Consider the following 18,266-nt stretch of genomic DNA (forward strand, 5'->3'; position numbering starts at 1 on the left):
CTTTTTTTGTTTTTTGCAATAATCGTTTGAAAGTATTTCTGGGCCATTCGTGAATGTAAAACAGTAATAAAATGACACATCAGCAAAGAATTCACAGATTGTTGTGCAGATAACTAAAAGCAGTGAAATGTTGCAATGGATTTTCCAAGACATCCCAAACCCTTTCCAAATTGCTAATTTTACATAGTGTTTTGAACAGGTTATCTACACTACAAAAGAAGTTTTCTTCTCTCAAAATCGCATATTTTGAATAAATAACTGAGGTGAATCAGTTCTAACATGTTTTTGGGAGTTAATATCTTACAGCAGTTAACATTATGCTGAATGTTGAAATACAAATGTTACAGTAGCTGGCAGGAATTAGCAGAAATTATAACAGAAAACTAATATTAGTTTGAGTTGAACTTGCTTTGCTGCTGCTGCCGTTACTCACTTTGCTAGAGATTTCATCCATTAGAAGCTTTGCAAAAGAAAGAGACGGTCTGTATCTGTCGCTGCTGCAGCGGCTGATTGCAATGTCAGCTGCAAGTGTGTTGTTTACATTCCGAACATTCCACTAGTGTTAATTAATGGGAAATTTTCTTGGTAAACATAAATAAAATATAAATAAATATGGTAAATATCTCAAAAATATTTGCACTACTGACAAGAAAAGCACAAGCAACTAGGTGAAGCTACGAGATAAAAAAGGTAGGTCTTGCTGAAAAACTGTAGGAGGAGTAGCGTACAGGATGTTGACTTGATGTGGAATAAGAAGAAATAATAAGGAGAACACTAAATTCACTTCAGTAAACTTACATGCCCACCAGTATGGCTCTCACATGGTCTAGAGCACACTCTCCAAACCAATCGGAACTTTCTAAATATGAAAATAATGCCTCTAATTGAGATTTGCTTTTTCGAGCTCTTCAATTACTGTTATCACAGTGCAAAAACCTTTTCTTCGATCCACCATAATTATGAATTCATTTCATAGTACAATGCTAAGCTGTTTTGAGAGCGAGCTCGCTTCAGTCTGCATGCACTCTCTGCTTGTCAGCACAATCTGCATTACGCACAGGGAGTGGAGGCAGATACGCACTTAGGTTACTAGCAAATGGCTGGACCCACAGACAGCAATGAGGGCTCATTTGACAGGTGACAGTCTTGATTAATTCATTCTGTAACTTGATTGACTTAAAAGTAAACCTATCGCTGTTCAGATAACCAAATGCCTACTGAACAAAATACTATACGTAAAGACAGCATCGGGTGGTCAGATATGCCGGCCAAGTTTCAGGTGGATGCTTGACAGATTGAGTTGAAAATGGCGCCTGAACTGGCTAACAGTCTTAGCTTGAATATGAGCAAGGGCATTTGGGATTACAGAAACTCTTACATTGACAAAAGAGCCATAAAGATGCAAGTATTGGTTACACCAAAAGTGACTGCAGTGTAAGTACATTACATATGAAATTTAAAACTTTTTTCTGAATGATTGTTTTGGTGATCGAGGTGCTGCTCTGACAGCTTAAATGGAATACATTTTTTCATGCAAAAATAAGAAAGGCAAAGTAACTATGGAAAGTATAAAAAACATGTTTTATGATGTGGGTTAGTGTGCAATGAGTGATTGGGGGATGGGGAGGCTCCTTTCATTTTACTGACATTTATCGCCATTAGCGCTGATAAGGGAACGAGTGGTGTTGTTGGCCAAAAAGGAGGCTGTTGCAACCGTTGAGCTTGAGTTTGTGACGTGTTTGTAGCCCCTTTCTTAATAAATTGCAAATCTTTACTTTATCCCCATGCTGTGGGCGCTGCTGCCCATACCACTAGGGGGCAGGAGGGAAATATACCTTTCAGTGTCACTGTCACCTTTCAGGTGTAGGTGGGTGTATTATGTCACATTCAGGTGTATGTGGGGTTTATTATGTCATCGCCAGATGTGCAGTGACATAGAGCTGTGGTAAGAAGATGAATTTAACTGGAATCTCTGTCTCTATGTTTTGTTCACAGGGTCCAGGTAGAAAGAGCAGGGTCACCTGTACCCAGCTGTCTGTCTATGAAGAGTGAGCATTCAATGCCACTTCCACTCGAGTTCAGAGGAGAGTTCACAGGTGATCAAAGGTAATTAAATAGGCTTAAATTGACACTATTATTTAACCCCTTAACCCCAAGCATTTAAAAAGGAAATGTCCAACCTGGTTTGGAGTGCTCTTAAAGGTCCAGGAAACTAGATTGTTGTTATATTCCCCAGAAGTGACGACAGATTTTCTTCTTAATGCTTCTTTCACGTTTTTAACCGAATTAGAACCATTGAATTGTAATAGACACGGTTAGATTATTGCGACCTGTTTAGCAGACATGGGCAGGTTGGGTGTGTATCCTGCGCTCATTAACATTCATACCTGTAAGACACATCATACAGTATGTAAACCGTTTCTCATCGCTAGCTAGGTCAGAGCTGGTTAGAGCAGATTGTCCCATGCAGTACCCAACAAAATGAAAGAAAGCAACATAAACTAGGCGTTCCCATCGTATGATTAAACCTGAAGATTATTCAACTTGTAATAGCATTGTAACACTGAGCTACTGTACACTAACATTACACTCTATAGCAGTCTCAAATTCTGGACATTACACCCAAATAAAGACAGGCTTTGATTCCACATGTCTTAGCTTGAAAACGTTTTAATTGTCGCTAGCTAATGGTAGGCATCCTTACCGATCCAGCACGTTCTGCGAAAAGTTCTTTTGTTCTGAGAAAATGGGCAATGCAAATACTAACTGCACTGGTTATTGTAATACTGGAGTGCCTGTGGGCTCCAGAATTAAAACCCATTTCTTGTAGGTCTCTTCATTTTTGGCAAAAGAAAAGAATGTATTGCTTTCTCCACATCCAGAGAAGGGGCAATGCTTAGGCATTTTCAATTTAGCTTGCCTAGCGTGCACAAAAGTGGCAAGAGCATTATTTACACATTACATGTAGAAAGAATTTCACTGGACTTAAGGGTTTTGTTACATAACTAACACCCAATGAACCCTGCCCATTGAAAACCTGGCGTTTAGCCAAGGGGGAGAGCAAGCCAATTTCGGCACAGGCTTTTATTTGTTTTTTCTATTTTTGTTTTCTGCAATAATCGTTTGAAAGTATTTCTGGGCCATTCGTGAATGTAAAACAGTAATAAAATGACACATCAGCAAAGAATTCACAGATTGTTGTGCAGATAACTAAAAGCAGTGAAATGTTGCAATGGATTTTCCAAGACATCCCAAAACCTCTCCAAATTGCACATTTTAGATAACGTTTTGAACAGGTTATCTACACTACAAAATAAGTTTTCTTCTCTCAAAATCACATATTTTGAATAAATAACAGAGGTGAATCAGTTCTAACATGTTTTTGGGAGTTAATTTCTTACAGCAGTTAACATTATGCTGAATGTTGAAATACAAATGTTACAGTAGCTGGCAGGAATTAGCAGAAATTATAACAGAAAACTAATATTAGTTTGAGTTGAACTTGCTTTGCTGCTGCTGCCGTTACTCACTTTGCTAGAGATTTCATCCATTAGAAGCTTTGCAAAAGAAAGAGACGGTCTGTATCTGTCGCTGCTGCAGCGGCTGATTGCAATGTCAGCTGCAAGTGTGTTGTTTACATTCCGAACATTCCACTAGTGTTAATTAATGGGAAATTTTCTTGGTAAACATAAATAAAATATAAATAAAAATGGTAAATATCTCAAAAATATTTGCACTACTGACAAGAAAAGCACAAGCAACTAGGTGAAGCTACGAGATAAAAAAGGTAGGTCTTGCTGAAAAACTGTAGGAAGAGTAGCATACAGGATGTTGACTTGATGTGGAATAAGAAGAAATAATAAGGAGAACACTAAATTCACTTCAGTAAACTTACATGCCCACCAGTAGGGCTCTCACATGGTCTAGAGCACACTCTCCAAACCAATCGGAACTTTCTAAATATGGAAATAATGCCTCTAATTGAGATTTGCTTTTTCGAGCTCTTCAATTACTTTTATCACAGTGCAAGAACCTTTTCTTCGATCCACCATAATTATGAATTCATTTCATAGTACAATGCTAAGCTGTTTTGAGAGCGAGCTCGCTTCAGTCTGCATGCACTCTCTGCTTGTCAGCACAATCTGCATTACGCACAGGGAGTGGAGGCAGATACGCACTTAGGTTACTAGCAAATGGCTGGACCCACAGACAGCAACGAGGGCTCATTTGACAGGTGACAGTCTTGTTTAATTCATTCTGTAACTTGATTGACTTAAAAGTAAACCTATCGCTGTTCAGATAACCAAATGCCTACTGAACAAAATACTATACGTAAAGACAGCATCGGGTGGTCAGATATGCCGGCCAAGTTTCAGGTGGATGCTTGACAGATTGAGTTGAAAATGGCACCTGAACTGGCTAACAGTCTTAGCTTGAATATGAGCAAGGGCATTTGGGATTACAGAAACTCTTACATTGACAAAAGAGCCATAAAGATGCAAGTATTGGATATACCAAAAGTGACTGCAGTGTAAGTACATTACATATGGAATTTAAAACTTTTTTCTGAATGATTGTTTTGGTGATCTGAGGTGCTGTTCTGACAGCTTAAATGGAATACATTTTTTCATGCAAAAATAAGAAAGGCAAAGTAATTATGGAAAGTATAAAAAACATGTTTTATGATGTGGGTTAGTGTGCAATGAGTGATTGGGGGATGGGGAGGCTCCTTTCATTTTACTGACATTTATTGCCATTAGCGCTGATAAGGGAACGAGTGGTGTTGTTGGCCAAAAAGGAGGCTGTTGCAGCCGTTGAGCTTGAATTTGTGACGTGTTTGTAGCCCCTTTTTTAATAAATTGCAAATCTTTACTTTATCCCCATTCTGTGGGCGCTGCTGCCCATACCACTAGGGGGCAGGAGGGAAATATACCTTTCAGTGTCACTGTCACCTTTCAGGTGTAGGTGGGTGTATTATGTCACATTCAGGTGTATGTGGGGTTTATTATGTCATCGCCAGATGTGCAGTGACATAGAGCTGTGGTAAGAAGATGAATTTAACTGGAAGCTCTGTCTCTATGTTTTGTTCACAGGGTCCAGGTAGAAAGAGCAGGGTCACCTGCACCCAGCTGTCTGTCTATGAAGAGTGATCATTCAATGCATCGTCCAATCGGCTTCAGAGGAAAGTTCACAGGTGACCAAAGGTAATTAAATAGGCTTAAATTGACACTACTATTTAACCCCTTAACCCCAAGCATTTAAAAAGGCAATTTCCACCTGGTTTGAAGTGCTCTGAAAGGTCCAGGAAACTAGATTGTTGTTATATTCCCCAGAAGTGACGACAGATTTTCTTCTTAATGCTTCTTTCACGTTTTTAACCGAATTAGAACCATTGAATTGTAATAGACACGGTTAGATTATTGCGACCTGTTTAGCAGACATGGGCAGGTTGGGTGTGTATCCTGCGCTCATTAACATTCATACCTGTAAGACACATCATACAGTATGTAAACCGTTTCTCATCGCTAGCTAGGTCAGAGCTGGTTAGAGCAGATTGTCCCATGCAGTACCCAACAAAATGAAAGAAAGCAACATAAACTAGGCGTTCCCATCGTATGATTAAACCTGAAGATTATTCAACTTGTAATAGCATTGTAACACTGAGCTACTGTACACTAACATTACACTCTATAGCAGTCTCAAATTCTGGACATTACACCCAAATAAAGACAGGCTTTGATTCCACATGTCTTAGCTTGAAAACATTTTAATTGTCGCTAGCTAATGGTAGGCATCCTTACCGATCCAGCACGTTCTGCGAAAAGTTCTTTTGTTCAGAGAAAATGGGCAATGCAAATACTAACTGCACTGGTTATTGTAATACTGGAGTGCCTGTGGGCTCCAGAATTAAAACACATTTCTCGTAGGTCTCTACATTTTTGGCAAAAGAAAAGAATGTATTGCTTTCTCCACATCCAGAGAAGGGGCAATGCTTAGGCATTTTCAATTTAGCTTGCCTAGCGTGCACAAAAGTGGCAAGAGCATTATTTACACATTACATGTAGAAAGAATTTCACTGGACTTAAGGGTTTTGTTACATAACTAACACCCAATGAACCCTGCCCATTGAAAACCTGGCGTTTAGCAAAGGGGGAGAGCAAGCCAATTTCGGCACAGGCTTTTATTTGTTTTTTCTTTTTTTGTTTTCTGCAATAATCGTTTGAAAGTATTTCTGGGCCATTCGTGAATGTAAAACAGTAATACAATGACACATCAGCAAAGAATTCACAGATTGTTGTGCAGATAACTAAAAGCAGTGAAATGTTGCAATGGATTTTCCAAGACATCCCAAAACCTTTCCAAATTGCACATTTTAGATAATGTTTTGAACAGGTTATCTACACTACAAAATAAGTTTTCTTCTCTCAAAATCGCATATTTTGAATAAATAACTGAGGTGAATCAGTTCTAACATGTTTTTGGGAGTTAATTTCTTACAGCAGTTAACATTATGCTGAATGTTGAAATACAAATGTTACAGTAGCTGGCAGGAATTAGCAGAAATTATAACAGAAAACTAATATTAGTTTGAGTTGAACTTGCTTTGCTGCTGCTGCCGTTACTCACTTTGCTAGAGATTTCATCCATTAGAAGCTTTGCAAAAGAAAGAGACGGTCTGTATCTGTCGCTGCTGCAGCGGCTGATTGCAATGTCAGCTGCAAGTGTGTTGTTTACATTCCGAACATTCCACTAGTGTTAATTAATGGGAAATTTTCTTGGTAAACATGAATAAAATATAAATAAAAATGGTAAATATCTCAAAAATATTTGCACTACTGACAAGAAAAGCACAAGCAACTAGGTGAAGCTACGAGATAAAAAAGGTAGGTGTTGCTGAAAAACTGTAGGAAGAGTAGCGTACAGGATGTTGACTTGATGTGGAATAAGAAGAAATAATAAGGAGAACACTAAATTCACTTCAGTAAACTTACATGCCCACCAGTATGGCTCTCACATGGTCTAGAGCACACTCTCCAAACCAATCGGAACTTTCTAAATATGGAAATAATGCCTCTAATTGAGATTTGCTTTTTCAAGCTCTTCAATTACTGTTATCACAGTGCAAAAACCTTTTCCCGGATCCACCATAATTATGAATACATTTCATAGTACAATGCTAAGCTGTTTTGAGAGTGAGCTCGCTTGAGTCTGCATGCACTCTCTGCTTGTCAGCACAATCTGCATTACGCACAGGGAGTGGAGGCAGATACGCACTTGAGTTACTAGCAAATGGCTGGACCCACAGACAGCAATGAGGGCTCATTTGACAGGTCAATCAATTAATTTTTATTTGTATAGCGCTTTTAACAACGGAGCTTCATCACAAAGCAGCTTTACAGAGATCCGGCCCCCAAAGATTAAGCCTAGGGCAACAGTAGCAAGGAAAATCTCCCTGACTGATAGCACGAAGAAACCTTGAGCAGAACCGGACTCAGAGGGGGAAACCATCTGCCGCAGGCAGGCACCGGTTTGTTATGGGAATGGCTTACATGAAAACAGATAAATTATAATATATTTAATGTATCTATTTTATAATATAATAACAGCCAATCCAGTATTAATTAAATCCAAGCAAAGGTGACTCAGGTCACATAGAGAGATGGGCAGGAACACCGATGGGTGGCAGGGTCAGACAAGGGGACAGGCTTGGTGCTACAGCTGAATCAACAGTGGCAGGAGGCGGGGGTGCCCAGCTGGTCTAGCTGGTCTAGGGCTGGAGCTCCGGGCCAGGGGGGGTGCTCAGTAAACTTGGGCTAGAGCTGCGGGCAGGTGCCCAGAGCCGAGGAAGACGAAAAAAAAAAAATTGTTAGGGGGTTCAAATGGTAGATTAGCAAGCAGAGCAGAAGAGACAGAGGTGCCTGCGTGCGATAAGGAAAACCCCAGCAGAATAAGGCTATGGCAGCATAGCTAAGGGAAACAGTGGCAGGGGCCAATGCAGCCATGAGGGCAGGCTTGAGACAGTCATCACCAGACCATGACCGGTTCAGCTTAACACAGCACTACCAATGATGATCCAGTGACAGCACTAACCGCTCAGTCCACCAGAGACTCTATAGCTATGCCCGCCACCCACTCCTGCCCCTCAAATATAGGAGAGACTAAAAAGGTACGTTTTGAGCCTAGCTTTAAATAAGGTGATAGTGTCTGCGCCCCGAACATGGGCAGGTGACATGTCTTGTTTAATTCATTCTGTAACTTGACTGACTTAATAGTAAACCTATCGCTGTTCAGATAACCAAATGCCTGCTGAACAAAATAGTATACGTAAAGACAGCATCGGGTGGTCAGATATGCCGGCCAAGTTTCAGGTGGATGCTTGACAGATTGAGTTGAAAATGGCGCCTGAACTGGCTGACAGTCTTAGCTTGAATATGAGCAAGGGCATTTCAGATTACAGAAACTCTTACATTGACAAAAGAGCCATAAAGATGCAATTATTGGGTATACCAAAAGTGACTGCAGTACATTACATATGGAATTTTTTTTTTTGCGATCAAATTTTTTGTTGATTTTGATATAATCATTAGCATCAGCAATACATCATCAAAATGGTTTATGGTCTAAGTAGAGTAGAATAAAAAACTTTTTTTTTTCAAAACTTTTTTTCTACTTTACATAGATCATAAACCCTTGAATATAAAAACGACTAAATGCAATCTATGAGAAATGTAAACGCTATAGTGCTTTTTATCCAGAAAAACCGCAGTTCACTTGTAGGCTATTTGTTTTCAGGCCAGTCTTGCCTGGCCCAATATGGCGGCGATGTTGACATACGATATAAAGGCCAATGCGGCGGATATGTCTATGGTTTCACACTACCATTGTGCTGCTTGAATCATGTATCGCTATGTGTTTGTGCGTTTAACGTTAATACGGTGTGCTCATATAAATCATGTTTAGAACTAGGTGTATTGGAATTTCGTGTTATCTTTATGCTGGAATTTAGATCATGTTTGAAATGTTGGTAACATTACAAACTTTAGATATTAATCAGAGGAGTTCTTTCCGTGTGGTGTAGCATGCTTCCTGGTTGCGTCATCACGCTGGGGCAAGAGGACGCGGCGCAACTTCCTATAGGCTTTTGTAGTTTGTTGTAGTTTTTAGTTGCCGCCAGTTTGATTGGGACGATCTATTATTCCCGGGGTTGTGTAGTTCATGGTAAATAATGTGGTTTATGGTGTACCTGAAGTATTTCAATGAAATGTATTGATTATCTAAATGTGTTAATTATTGATGGTATTTGTTATGGGTAATTTTAAGCTGTTGTAGAACTGTATTTAATTCTTGGTAATTGGTAGGGTCCAAGGGTGGAGAAGCTATTTAAGTGCAGCTACCACCATCATTTGTGGTTGGTTGGTTGTTGGGTGCAGACTGGTCCGAGTCAGTGCGAAGTATTATTATTATTATTATTATTGAACCTTAAAAACGTAGATACATGTTACTTTCTTTTTGTTTTGCAAGTCTTTTTGTTTGTTTATTTTTATTATTGTTTCACTTTTGTTCACTGTAAATACTGGCATCCTTTTCTCCACCTGTCTAGAAGACAATAAATCTTCCTTTTGCGTCTTCATTTTTGGTCGACATCATTGGTTTTACACCGCCATAAGGTCTGTCCTCCAACACTCCGGGCGCGACGTTTGCCTGCTTCTCCCTTTAGAGCCGGATGCAATGTGAGCGCGTTTTAGATGCTGTCATCGTTTTCAAGACACGTGACCGATGAAATGCATCGTGATTCATTGAAATGCATGTTGGGCAGGCGAAATGCATTATTCATTATTCGCCTTAGGTCTAAATAGGTTAAATACCCTCTGGGGCCTTGACTGGGTACGCATGTCCATCCTATCTGCAATCTCTTTGTTCCCTAATGACATCTGTTTTGTACATAAACAACCTATTCCCTTAATGTTGCCTGATACCATATGGCGTCGCTAATTGCAGAGAGGAGAAACACTCTGAACCCATCAGTCCCCCATTTTGAATTGGTGATGAGAAACTCTTTCCCTCACCCACCCACCTACACATAAAGGACAGAGGACAGGATCTATCTGGTCCTAAAAGCCTTACCTAATTTGGTTAACAAGAGTTAATCTCTTACTTCTCTAATTCCTTTCTGGAGGGTAATATACCACAATAAGCACAACAGAAATGATTATATTCAAACCCCATGCATTGGGAAAATATTACCCACACATACCCCCCCGGGATCCCACTCCCAGATAGTTCAGAGTCCCATCGCCACTGGGTCACAGCAACCACTTTTCCGGTAGCATCATGATACTCCTCATCGGCCCTCAGAGTGGCCTTGACTGCCTTTCGAGTTGCAACGGAAGCGTTATATTTTTGCCCCAGATTCCTCTATCATTTTTATTTTATTTTAGCCCCTATAGCAGAGAGAGCTTTATTAAAAGAATTGTCAGGATCTATTTCCCAATGGACATGGCTAGGCATGGTGGTGCTGGTGGTTACGTCAGGAGCTACTGGGATAGATCCTATAGAAACAGAAGTGCCAGAAGGGTTAATGCAGTAAGAAGTTTCAGGCGTCATGCAAAGTCGCTGCGAAGGCCCCACGAGGGGGCCGCCCCACACCAAACTGTGGAGTTTGCCCGCACTGCTATGGCTCCATTCAATATTGATAATATTTGAACTTTTACATCAGGTCCCAGTGACGATGACAGGGCTTGTCCTGATTCTCTGGGAGTGGTGCAAAGCACCCATCCCCCTACTGTGGAAAACTGCTCCTGGGAGAAAGCTACCTGTTTATGGCCGTCACTGATGACATACTGAACGTTGTGTTGTCCTCCTGGCAGAGCCCTATTACCGACAGGGACCCCTCCCCGGCCGTCACCCATGGTGCCATTTTCTGGTTAGCTATGACTGCAGCTCTCGCCCAGCCCGGCACCCGGGATGCGAGCCGGTCTCCTATCAGGGCTGCCACGCCCTGCTGACCTACTCTCTGCGGATGCAAACGTTCTCCCCGAGCCGTGCCTTGTCAAACAATTGGTTAGTTTCTAACACAGGATGGAGCATAACAGACACAGCTTCTCCAGTATCCTGTGTAGCAGAAGCTAGATGGCGTGTAGTCTGGTTAGAAAGAAGTCCCCGCTTTGCCACCAACACCGTACCATCTGCCACAAAATTTTCAGCCTAGTCCCCGTTATTAGAATTTATAGCCATAGAAATTGCGCTTGCTGCTGACCCTGTGACCCCTCCTCATTCAGCAGCATCAGACACCAAGTGCCTGTGTTCTCTGTGTGCTGCAGGATTGTAACAGGCAGATAACTTTTGCAACATATCAGACACTTAACATTTGAATTGATTTTTCTACATGATCATATACAGAATCAACAAAGGGGAGTGTTGGACTGATACTCCTACTAGGGCTGGGAGGGGCTCTCCTTCGGGGACCAGACCAAACTTGGGGCCGGCATACAATTTCGGACGGGAGCCTGGCTTCCCTGGAGGAAAACATCTGATGGTCAGCTCTCCTTGTGAGTGGATAGCGAATTTATGAATTGCTTCCACTGAGGGGCAGCCATCTTCCTACCGTCCCGCTTCTGTCTTTACCCAGTTTTCCCCATATATCTCATTGTAACTTAATGCAGTCTCCCAGCCCATACCAGTATGAACCCACACCCTTGAATTTTTCCACACTAATACACCAGTAACATTTCTCATAACAACATTGCAACAGGGGTGATGCACCATTTTGTTATGATTCTAATAACCACGTTTATGACAATAAGCAATACAACACAAATCCTCAAGACACCAGAAAGATCCCCATCCAGTGTGATTGAAGTCGCGGTCCCACGTGCAACTGCACCCGTCGGCACTAGCGCATACTCTGATGTCTGGAATCAGTGTGTCTTCAACACAGAGACTCGCAACAACGAACAGGCTCCCTAGGATGCCATAGGGTAGGCGGGGATTATTGTGCCCCATGTTGAGCCTCACCCTTGTATTTTCTCAAACGTGACAAATGAACCCACACTGGAATCCTAGAGACTCGGGCCGCTGATGGTGTGGTCAACAGAACTGTGTATGGTCCGGTCCGGTTAGGTTCAAGTTAATTTTTCTGGAAAGCTTTTACCAGAACCTGGTCCCCCGGATTCATCCGGCACTCTTCACCTTTCTCTTCTGCAGTGTCTGGCTCTGCCCTGGGATCCTGTGGAACACACTGTGACAGGAGCCTGCAGTACTCTGCTAACTTATCTCCCATAACATGCAACTCCCCCCCTGTGAGGCATAAATCCCCTGGAGTCCTCATGGGGCGGCCTGTCAGAACCTCAATGGGAGAAAGTTCATTAGGGTTAATTAGTCCTGCTCTCATGGAGAGAAGCACAGCTAGTAGCTGTGTCACCCAATCCTTCCCTCCAGTAGAAAACAATTGTTTAGTTAGTTTATTCTTCAGTGTTCGGTTGGCCCTATATAATCAATTTGCAACTGTGCAAAAACCTGGTTCAATCTTGGTTGTTTCATTTTAGTCTTAAGGGTGGGCCCTGGATTACATCGTGCACATGTGATACATCTCCGAACATATTTGTGACTGTTTACCCCTAGCTTAGGGTGCCACCAGGTTTGCCCCATCTGGTGTCGCATGCGCCTTACCCAATTATGTCCCAAGGAATGATACACTTCTATCATGGACCCCATTAATGAATAAGGCAGGATTACTGTGTTCCCTAGTCCCCTCCAAATATTGTTGTGAGGGAGTCCGGCGGCGGTTGGAGCAGCAAAAGAGTGGCAGGAGACAAAAACTTCTGTTCACCCAGGTTTATTTACAGGAGACGTGCTTCAAACCCAGAACCGGTGCAAAATATGTACAGGTGACGACACAACAAAATATATATACAACAAATACCATAAACAAAACAAAAACAAGTAAACAAAACACAGTAGGCTATGCCTAGTAGGCCCTACTTGTTGAAATAAGCTGCGTGTCTAGATGACCATTCAGCACACACAGAAAATAGAAATTCCACCCCAGGAGGACTTTTCCTCTGGCTTATATAGCCCAAGCCCCTCCCCCGGCAATCCTATTACAAAAAAAAAAAAAAAAAGTTTCTTCCCTTTATCATTATGTCTTATTTCACATTTACATTTCAAGAACCAACAATAAATAATTACTATGCATAAACAAATTAATGTGAATAATGAATTGCGCATTACGGAAAACAAAAGCAAATGCATACATCCTCCCCCCTTGGGATTTCACTCATGACGTGTCGCAAACTCCCCCATAGAAAGAGCCCTATGGTATGGCTCGCGCTTCCTTGGAAGGCTTCCAGAAAAGCCGGCTGTATGTTTGGTTGGTGTTTGCAAACTTTTCATATAATGCAAAATAAAACAATGTTTAACATGAATGTTACATTTTACCTTCAATAATTTAACTTTTTTCCGCCACAAATTTACGACAAACAACGGTACCGCTACCAATTTCATTTAACAGAAATTACGGTCGTTTAAAAAAAAAAAATTTTTTTTAATTCGCGGTAAAACGAACATTGTTTCTTTTCCGTTTTTGCCACATTTTCTCGTTCTCATTCATTTACAATTCACCTTCAGAACACACACAAACAAAGGTAAGTACATTTTCCCCTTCTTCTTCTTCTTGTTAGTTTTTCGGCAGTGTAGACGCAACTAGGCGTATTACTGCCCTCCGCAGGATAGAACTTTAACAATTGCAGCTCATACTCTCATATACAGCCCTGAATCATGCAGGAACTGTAAAACTGTATTGGTGATCAGCTGGTGGTTCTCGCTTTGGCCAAAAAAAGATTTAATGGAGAATGCAACTACTCCTAGGTCTGACAATCTCTTATAGAAAGTTTCCCTCTCTGCTTTATACTTGCCAGACTCCAGGAGATCATGCTTGACTGTTTCTGGGTTTCCACACTCACATAGTCCTGTTGGATGTTTTCCTACAGTGTGCAAGTAATGATTTAACCCACCGTGTCCAAGCCTCAGTCTGCTAATTTTAACTGAATCTTTTCGGGTTCCAGACCAACAACTGGGTTTTTTAATCTGAGGATGAAAATAAAAATAGTGTCTTCCTTTAGTCTCCTTTCCCCATAATCGCTGCCATTCGCTTTCAACACCCTTCTTGATTTTTCCTCTAAGTTCCACCCTTCCCAGGGATATATTTACAACTATTTCTCCTTTCTTAAGACTTGCCTTTGCTATAGCGTCAGCTATTTCATTTCCCTCGACTCCAGTATGCCCAGGAACCCAGCAGAACTTGACTTCGCAACCAGATTTCCCAATTCTGAACAAAACAGATAAGATCTCATTAATAAGGTCAGGCCGAGCTTTTGATTTAAGTCCTCTTATAGCCACCAGAGCAGCTGCTGAGTCAGAGCAAATGAGGACTTTCTTTGGTCTTACGTCCTCTGCCCACCACAAAGCCCAAAGAATTGCCAGTAGTTCTGTTGTGAAGACAGAACTTCCATTAGTGACACGCCGCTCAGTCCTAAGACCAAACTGAGCCAAATACAGTCCAAATCCTGCTTTCCCACTCTCTGGGTCCCTAGAACCATCTGTAAAAACTTTCAAATAAGATTCCATTTCTCTGTTAAGGTAATGTTCTATCTCAAAGCAATGCTACCCAATATTTCCTCAGTTCTTTCAAGTCACTTGGCCCTGTGTTTTCTAATCTTACCATTTCACAATGTCATGCAAACTTTCTGTCAGATCAAAGAGACAAATATTTCGAATTGCCTCATGGAACACATTGAACATTGTACATTGAAATTAATGTATAAATTCATTAATGTACAGAACTGCTGCTGAGCAACGACAGGAAGCACATTTCTCCAGAAAACATGTTTATACTTGCTTCTGAACTGAATTTGAGTACATGTGCAAGTTATTGTATATTTGCTACGTACAATAAATACTGCATGTAAAACACATATTGTACATACATACATAGAGAGCTTCTTTATCCGCATGGGGACATTTCCCTGGCAGCATCTTACATTCACATTCACGAACACACTTGTACCAAGAAACATACTATCATTCACGCAACAGAAAGCCTGGGCAGCGAAATACATAGGCCTACATACCAATACAAATTGGACATACACACACCTATTCAATCAATCTTGACTGTGAGAGAGCCATCCACACATATATTTGGCCTGTTCATGTAGTGCATGCTTATACACAGGGCCAAGTGACTTGAAAGAACTGAGGAAATATTGGGTAGCATTGCTTTGAGATACATCTTATGTCATTTCGGTGAGGCAAGATAGCCTATATTGTTTGTAGTATCGTAACTTGGCGTCATTTTGATATCAATACTTTTTAGTAACTTGGCATTTTTGTACGTTGAAAACGTGTTTTTTATGAGATATCAGTTCTTTTTGCAAAGCGTTTTATTATGAGAGTGAGAAATGCGACCCTGCAAGAAACGGTTGTGGATTATGGCTATCGTTGTGTGAATCTGTACAGTCTGATGAGCGTGTACCGTTCAGCAGTTTCGGTTTGCTATATATGTAAAACAGTGGCTGCGAGAGAGGATGCAGTGGCGTAAGCGTAAACGCATCAGAAACGCAGATGGAATATGGTATGTATTCACGGATTTGACGTCCATCCAACGAGCCTTGACTGACAAAGTAATCAACACGCCCGTAGAATTATAACTCCCTAGGTCGCAACTTGTGTAGCCTTCTGTCCTGCTCCGTTGTCTGTTATTTCGTGGAGATGCACTATTAGTGTTTGTAAGGTTTATCCTTCTGTACTGCTCCATTGTCTGTTATTTCGTGGAGATGCACTTTTAGTGTTTGTAAGGTTTATAAGGCATTTTGATAGGCTAATCTGCAGGTAGGAATCCTCTTCGCCATTTTGCTAAACTAGAACCGGAAAACATGATAGTGGAAGGTTGACATGATCACGGAGTATAGTGCGAAGTAAATGGAGTGACCATGAGCGAGCTTATATTCCTTATCAAATGGTATATATAACAGTCGGTATTAAACGTTAGTTGTTGAGGTGGAGGGTCAAATAACATTGCACACATTATTTGCCTGTAATGTAATCTATTGCACGAATGTGTTTTTATCATGTTCAGTGCTAGTAGTTATACTTATGAGTGAATCATGATTTTAAATGTAATGTTTTGTTGCGGAGTTGCAGGACGTACATACGTAGTAATTGTGTGTAGCCTATGTGGCTAGATAGAGAACAGGGCGAGGTAACATGAATGTAGAAACGTGGCGTTTGCTGATATTAAGGTTTTGTACGGTAGCCAAGTGAAGAAATATAGTTAGTAGAAATGGCACAGTGGTGAACCGGTGTAACTTTTAAATAAAAGGAATACATTTGCGTCATGAAATGCATATGAGTGGCCGTGAGTGAGTGAGGTTTACCAGTCTGTGACTTCGTTAGCCAATGCCATAGCTATGCAATGCGTGAAATATCATTAGCGAACCTGCCGGTGGTTTTAAAGAAGAACACAAGCCAGTAAGCACAGAAGAGCTTCCGTTGAATCCATATGGCTTAGCAATATTGTAGCCGGTCAATAACTGAACGTACAGACGGTAAGTCATAATGCATATATCTTAGCAATATTGTAGCCGGTTAATAACTGAATGGTGAACGGCGGGTAGATATGGTGCAAAAGCAATAATTAAGAAGTAGTAGACAATTATTAGTGAGGGTCGAAGCAAGTTAAAGAAACGTGTTCCAAGCTGGGCTTGAACATACGACCCCATGTTCCCAAGACTGTAACCTTACCCACTCGGCCACAGGCGGACTAGCTGTTTGAACGGGAAATGTTTCAGAATAAAAATGTATGGATATTTGGCGTGTGTATACACGTTTTTGATTGGGTCGTGTAGGTGCAGATTTGGCTGGTGTCAGTGAAATGTCCAATGGGGAGACATGTTGTTAGTGGGATAGGCGGCAGGAAAAATAAGAATGAGAAGAAGAAGAAAGAGAAGAAGAAGAAGAAGAAGAAGAAGGAGAAAACGCAAAATCCCCTTAGTTTGGGTCTTTATTGTGTGGACATGTGAAGTTGTTTATGAATTCTGTCTGTTGAAATGGGGTCAGAATGTACAGAATTTAATGTTTTTAAGGGCTGAGTGTCTGTGGCTGTTGTGGTTATTTCTGTGGGGAACCCTGAAAAGTGCCAAACTCTCGGTGCTGTATAGGTATGGGGGCATGCCCCCGCCAAGGCGTAACTTGGCGGGATGGCATACCTGCCATCCCAATACATGCATTTTCCCCTCCTTCCTTCACGTTACTTTATGATTGTTACGTTGTGCGCAATTAAAAAGAACACGAACAGGGGTTTAAAATGCATTGGACCATGTGTGCATGCTTAAAACTGTAAATGTCCACAGGTCATGGTTTCACTCCATGACAATTGTCATCCACAAGCCTCCTCCAATTTTCCATCCATAACCACTTTTCTGCTCATGGTGCTAGATGCTGAAGCTGCTCTTACTCAAAAATGTCTTATTTTGGTTTAATTTTGTTTGCTTGCTTTTCCTGTACTGCGGCCAAGGCCGGTGTTATCGCTCCCTCTGTGGCTGCTCTTTTAGCCCGTTCATCAGCGCACCTATTCCCTTCTGTGTGCGGGTCTGTTCTTTTGGTGTGTGCCTTTACTTTTATTCCTGCTACTCACTTTGGTGCCAGTACTAGTTTTATGTAGTCTCTCCACTACTCCCCCATTTTGAATTGGGCTAGTCAGGTACCCCCTATTCGCCCACAGACGCACATAATCGTGTACCACCCCAAACGCATAGCGTGAATCAGTGTAAGTGTTTATGTCATAGCCTATCATTGCGTCACATGCCTCTGCTATCGCATACAATTCTGCCACTTGTGCAGACTGTCCTGTTCGCTGCCCGTGTCTTATCAATGCCCCGTCCTGTGTGCACACTGCCCACCTCGTGTGTCGTTTCCTGTCAACATAAAAAGAAGATCCATCGACGTACAGGTCAAGTGCCTCTGCGATCGGTATTTCCATTACCTTAGATGTGTTACCTGGTTCTATTTCAACACAGCAGTGATGAGGCTCACCCTTATCTGGTGATGGCAGCAGTGTGGTTGGATTCAACTTTGCCATTTTGGCTCAGCATGTCTGCCATGTGTAAAGGTTCAGTTTATAAACAACAAAAGGGCTAGCAGATTAAGTGCACTTTACTTTCATACTCAGCCATGTTTTCCTTTCTTATGTGGCCACCCTTATTGTCAGT

General features: G+C 41.4%; 1 protein-coding gene across 1 annotated transcript in view; it reads left to right on the forward strand.

Annotated features, from left to right (window-relative positions):
* LOC118215099 (protein NLRC3-like) overlaps positions 1 to 18,266 on the forward strand; it is a 162,173-nt gene that overhangs the window by 130,054 nt on the left and 13,853 nt on the right. The window contains exons 5-6 of the mRNA XM_035395536.1: positions 1,996 to 2,106; positions 5,094 to 5,204. Coding sequence (XP_035251427.1) covers positions 1,996 to 2,106; positions 5,094 to 5,204 — 222 coding nt within the window. The remainder of the gene's footprint in view (positions 1 to 1,995; positions 2,107 to 5,093; positions 5,205 to 18,266) is intronic.

Source organism: Anguilla anguilla, chromosome 16, assembly GCF_013347855.1.
Source record: "Anguilla anguilla isolate fAngAng1 chromosome 16, fAngAng1.pri, whole genome shotgun sequence".
In the NCBI taxonomy this organism is placed as follows: Eukaryota; Metazoa; Chordata; class Actinopteri; order Anguilliformes; family Anguillidae; genus Anguilla; species Anguilla anguilla.